Source organism: Nothobranchius furzeri, chromosome 14 (assembly GCF_043380555.1).
Source record: "Nothobranchius furzeri strain GRZ-AD chromosome 14, NfurGRZ-RIMD1, whole genome shotgun sequence".
In the NCBI taxonomy this organism is placed as follows: domain Eukaryota; kingdom Metazoa; phylum Chordata; class Actinopteri; order Cyprinodontiformes; family Nothobranchiidae; genus Nothobranchius; species Nothobranchius furzeri.
Genome location: NC_091754.1, coordinates 26866344 through 26871123, shown reverse-complemented (window position 1 = coordinate 26871123; position 4780 = coordinate 26866344). Strand labels below are relative to the sequence as shown.

General features: G+C 41.6%; 1 protein-coding gene across 1 annotated transcript; it reads right to left on the bottom strand.

The window, feature by feature from the left end:
- Window positions 1-2224: 2224 nt before the first annotated feature.
- nr0b1 (nuclear receptor subfamily 0, group B, member 1) lies at window positions 2225-3662 on the bottom strand. The gene is made up of 2 exons (XM_015966102.3): window positions 2864-3662; window positions 2225-2685 (listed from the first exon to the last, which is right to left on the bottom strand). The coding sequence occupies exons 1-2, from the start codon at window positions 3531-3533 to the stop codon at window positions 2444-2446; spliced, it is 912 nt and encodes a 303-aa protein (XP_015821588.1). The 5' UTR covers window positions 3534-3662; the 3' UTR covers window positions 2225-2443.
- Window positions 3663-4780: the final 1118 nt, after the last annotated feature.

The window sequence follows — 4780 nt, the reverse complement described above, 5'->3', positions numbered from 1 at the left end:
AATTACGGGTGAGCTAAAGGGAGCTCATCCAAAAGGGTGACAGGATCCCCTGGAAGCCCTCAACTTACACACCCAGGGGGAACCCGAAAAGGATCCTGATTATTTACGTGGACTCTCCGAGGATTATTTTGAGCTGAGAGGCTCAGAGCTCCGATCGTTGATGCGCTCCAGACAGCTGCGTTCTGTGCAGGGCCGCAGTAACATTCTCAAAGTGTCGCCACCTCAAAGAAAATGCTTAACACGCGATTGCTGATGTAGGCTCATATCCTTTGATGATTTCTGTCTTTTATTTTGCGTTTTGCTGTAGCGGAGTGGAGCGCATCACCTGTTTTGTCCTCCGGTGACCTCACCTCACTGGTGCGGCTGGCGCAAACTCCGCTATTTTTGCGGTCGGTAGATCTTTTTTAATTGCAGTTCAAAGGTAACTCATGAGGTGAAAATATATGAAGCCAGGTAGCAAGTTTTCTTTAGGATTGAGAGGAGATTCAGGAAAATAATAGACAAAGACTGGACGGAAAAATAAAAAACAAGAAAACAAATAAAAAGTGCTTGAAAGGGAAACTTTAGGTAGATTTATCCCACTGCACGTTTTTAACTTTCTAAAGTAACTCTTTTGTAAACATGTAATACTTATATTTTTGATACAATTCAGATCTCCTTCAAACCTCAGTCCCTTGCAGGACCGTAAGGTATTTCGCCTCCCAGAAGCTGCAGGCATCAGTGAGCTTGCGGCTGCGCAGGGGGAGGGGAACAGTAAAGATGCAAAAACTACCGTTGTTAAAAGAAAAGTGTGTTAACTTTGAAAATGTGGGCACAATTTTAAATTGCTTGTCAAAAACTCCAGCGAACCCTTTGAGTTTTAACATTTTATTATGTGGTTTGTATTTATCCTGTACGTGGTTTGCTTTTATGTATTTGTTCAACTTTGTTGACTTTTAAAGGTGCTTTATGAATAAAATATTAAATAGTAAAATTTAAGTTTCACACTTTTACACAGTTTATGTTTTTTTACTAACTCTTCCACGAATGAAATACTGGAGCTGAGGCTTCTGATGGAGTCTAGTTTTTGGCTTGAATTTGTCTGAGTCTATCCTTACCTTTATCAGTAATAATACCTAAATTATATAACTATTTAAAGGATAACTCCATCTTTCTTCATCAGGATTTTATCTACAATCTTGATCATTTCTTCATGCATGAAAGCCTTTTTTAATAGCTTTTTACATGTTAATCATATTTGACCTTTGGTTTACTTTTTCTAATTGCCTAACTCTCACTGGGATGAAGATAAGTAACATATGTCTCTTATGTTTCTACTGCGTCCCCTTTAATTGAGCACAAACACATTTTAATGTTACCATAAAAACAAAGCTGTTTTGGATCTTATGTTAGGATTGTTTTCTATCTCTACACTGGACAATAAACAATTTAAAAGATAATCAATAATAATAATTTTTCTAAGGTGTGTTTCTGTGAAAATGAATAGAGGAAGTATCTTACCTGTCATAGGTTTGAACAACCTCAGTTTGTAAAAACAGAGAACAGTTTTGACCAAAGCATGATTTTATGTGGTTATTTCTGCCAGAATAAAAATACAAATGCTACATTTATTTTAATATAATAGTTTGAAAAGGGCATCTATTAATTGCTGTGACTTTTCATAATTGATTTAATAATCTTGAACTATCCTACTGTGACCAGCTGTCATTTATCAGCTCAAATCAATCTCTATTTCTCTAAGCTGATGCCATTCAAAAGGGTATCATCAAATTTCAACAGGAACTCCCTTCATAAGTGCTTTTTTAAAACTTTTTGTTAGATTGAAATCATTGCTCATGTTTGTGGTAAAATATAACATTTCTTGTTTTACTGATTTGGGAGCATCTGCGCCACAGGAAAACGTGGCATCTATCTTCAGACAGTGAGACAATAATATATTTCCTTTAGGGGCAGGGTCTAGTAGCAATTTTAGTGCAAAGATTTTGGTGAAAGAGCATGAGAATGGTTTCTGTAGGTGGTGCTGTGATGCCCTCTAGTGGTTAAACTTGATATTTCACCCAGAGGGCTGATGTGAACGACCTTTATCAGAAGCTTCAGTGTCTTATCTCCTGCAAGAAATGTCTGACATACTTTGCCCAAATGTGTGTCAGCGATGAATGTCTCTCTCTCTCACACACACACACACACACACACACACACACACACACACACACACACGAGAACGTGTGATGAAGTTTGTTTATTATTATAGAAAAATAGTTTTTTATAAAAACAAATAAGTTATGAATCCCAGCAACTGCTTTGTATTTTTCCTCTGAAAGAACATCTGTTCCCTCAACATTCATTCACACACCCAGTCCAGATATCAAGTCCTTGCTTTCCAGTCCCAAAATCAAACATAAAAAAGTAAAAGTTCGGAGCTCTTCTGGGTCCTGCTTGTGACCTATTTTCCGTAGAACATCTCCATGAGAACCTCCTCGATGTTCACGGTCCCTATGACAGGTCTGAAGAAAAGCTGGGCGACCACCGGAGGGCTGATGGCCCGCAGCATGGACAGGGCGATCAGCAACTTGGCGAAGCGCGTGGTGTCATCGCGGTGGATCAGCCGGACGTGCTCGTTCAGAGCCTGATGAGCCTCTCGACGCAGAGACTGGATGTAGTGCAGACACCTCAAACCCTCCAGATCTGACAGTGAGAAAAGTTTAGTTAACTTTAGGTTTTAATTATTTTTATTATGTTATCATTAGTATGAACTACCAAACAAAGTGACAAAGTGTGTATGTGTGTGTGTGTGGGGGGGCTGCCCCTCTGTGTCCATCCAAATAAAATTACGCCCTTGAGTTAAATGAGTTTAGTGACCCACCTGGGTTGAAGAGAACAGCTCCCTTCAGGTACGCGTACTCCTTCGTGCTAATGTCCACGCTCCAGCACTTCTTCAGGAAAGCTTTGATCGCCTCAATGTCCACCACGGACACCCCGACCGCCGCCCTGCTCTGCCCGGTCACAGCCTCGCTCTGGCGCTCCGGTACCCCAGTGAGGATGCGCTGCAGCATGCTGGGCTCTACCGTCTCCGTCGTGTCGAAGTCCACGCGGTCCTGCGCGAGACCCAGCACGAGCAGAGGAGCCCAGCCGCTCCGGATGAGCATCAGCTGGTCGTCCTCCGGCAGCTCTCGGAAACATGGGACGTTTTTCACGAACCGCAGCGTCTTGACCAGAACCGCGGACGCGGCTTTGCAGGTGACCTGCGGGGCGCGCAGGACGCCCCGGCGGCGCGTGGAGCCGCACGAGCAAGCCTGCTGCTGTCGGAGCTCCTGCAGCGAGGCTGGAGCAGAGGAGGAGGAAGAGGAGGAGGGGGTCTTCTGGTGCAAGTGTTGCAGTGTGTGATGATGGGAATGCTGCTGGTGTGCCTCGGGGGTCACAAAGCTATCGCTCTTTAAGATGCTGTAGAGAATGCTGTTGTTGTTGCGGGCGCTGGCACCCCGACAGCGGCAGCCCTCCAGCGTGGCCATGACCGCCGGCGGGCCGCTCAACATGGGCCGGAGCTCGGCTCAGCCTCTGGAGCTGGAGGTCAGTGACAGCAGCAGCTGTTTTCTTTTGCCCCTGATAGCCTCGAGTGAAGGGCAGCCCGTTTATATCGGCTTCCGTCTGTCCTCGCACTTTGAGAAATTGTTCCGAATTACTGCTTATTCCACCTCCCCAGAGCTATGCACCTCCTCTTTCCCCACCTCCGTCTATCTCTCTCCTCAGATCCCAGCCGCTCTCGGTCAGGACTACAATAAATTAGTTTGAAAAAAGCAACTTCATGCAAATTAGTCCTTTTATCTCACCTGTCAAGTGGAGGACTCGTTAACCCCAAAATGAGTTATCTCAATGTCTCAGCCTTTTAGTACAAAATATTAAAATAAATAAATAATCGTCACATTAAAAACAAATGTATGAGGCGCCGATTGTAAATGATACATGAAAAATAAAAGCCACGTGTAACCACATTTAACAAATAAATTAAAATAAATAAATGGAATCAAATCTAAGGGTTTAATTTAAAAATAATGTTGCATTTAAATATTTTAAAATTCATAATCATTTTGTAAAGGTCTATATATTTAGAACGGAATCTAAATTTATTTAATTATATCTAAATATTCATCCATCTATTATCTCTACTCCGTATGGTGTCAGGGAGGTCTCCGTCACAGGAACATACGGAGACAAACTATTCACTCGGCCACTTAGCAAAAAATTATAGTCTGAACATGCATGTTTTAGGTGTGTGAGAGAAAACCTGAGCACTCAGAAAAACCACACTTGCATAAGGAGAACTTCCAAAATGTGCAGATTAAGGCTGCAGCTGGGACTTGACTGTGACCTTCCCACTATAACAGTGCTGCACCACCATGCATCTAAGTGTGTTAAATCAAATCTAGAAGTCTAAAAGTCAACCTAAAAATAGATTTTTTTTTATATTTACAGTGTGAGTTAAATGTTTCAATCTCAGTCTAAACAATAACGTTAAACCTTAATTTTTTTCACAAAATAAAATCATTTTAACAGCAAAATCAAACTATGTAAAGCTTAACACAAATTAGCTACAATGGTTTTGCTAACATACAAGAAGGGACTACATAAGAAAGTCAATACATTTGGTGGCGAACGTGCCTTTTTAATATGTTTGAGGTTAAGGCTGTGTGTGGGTCAATTTGGTCATTTATCAAAGTGCACCAAAAAATAAAAATAAATAAATAAACCCAGACAAGAAAACTGGCAAATTAATAATAAACTC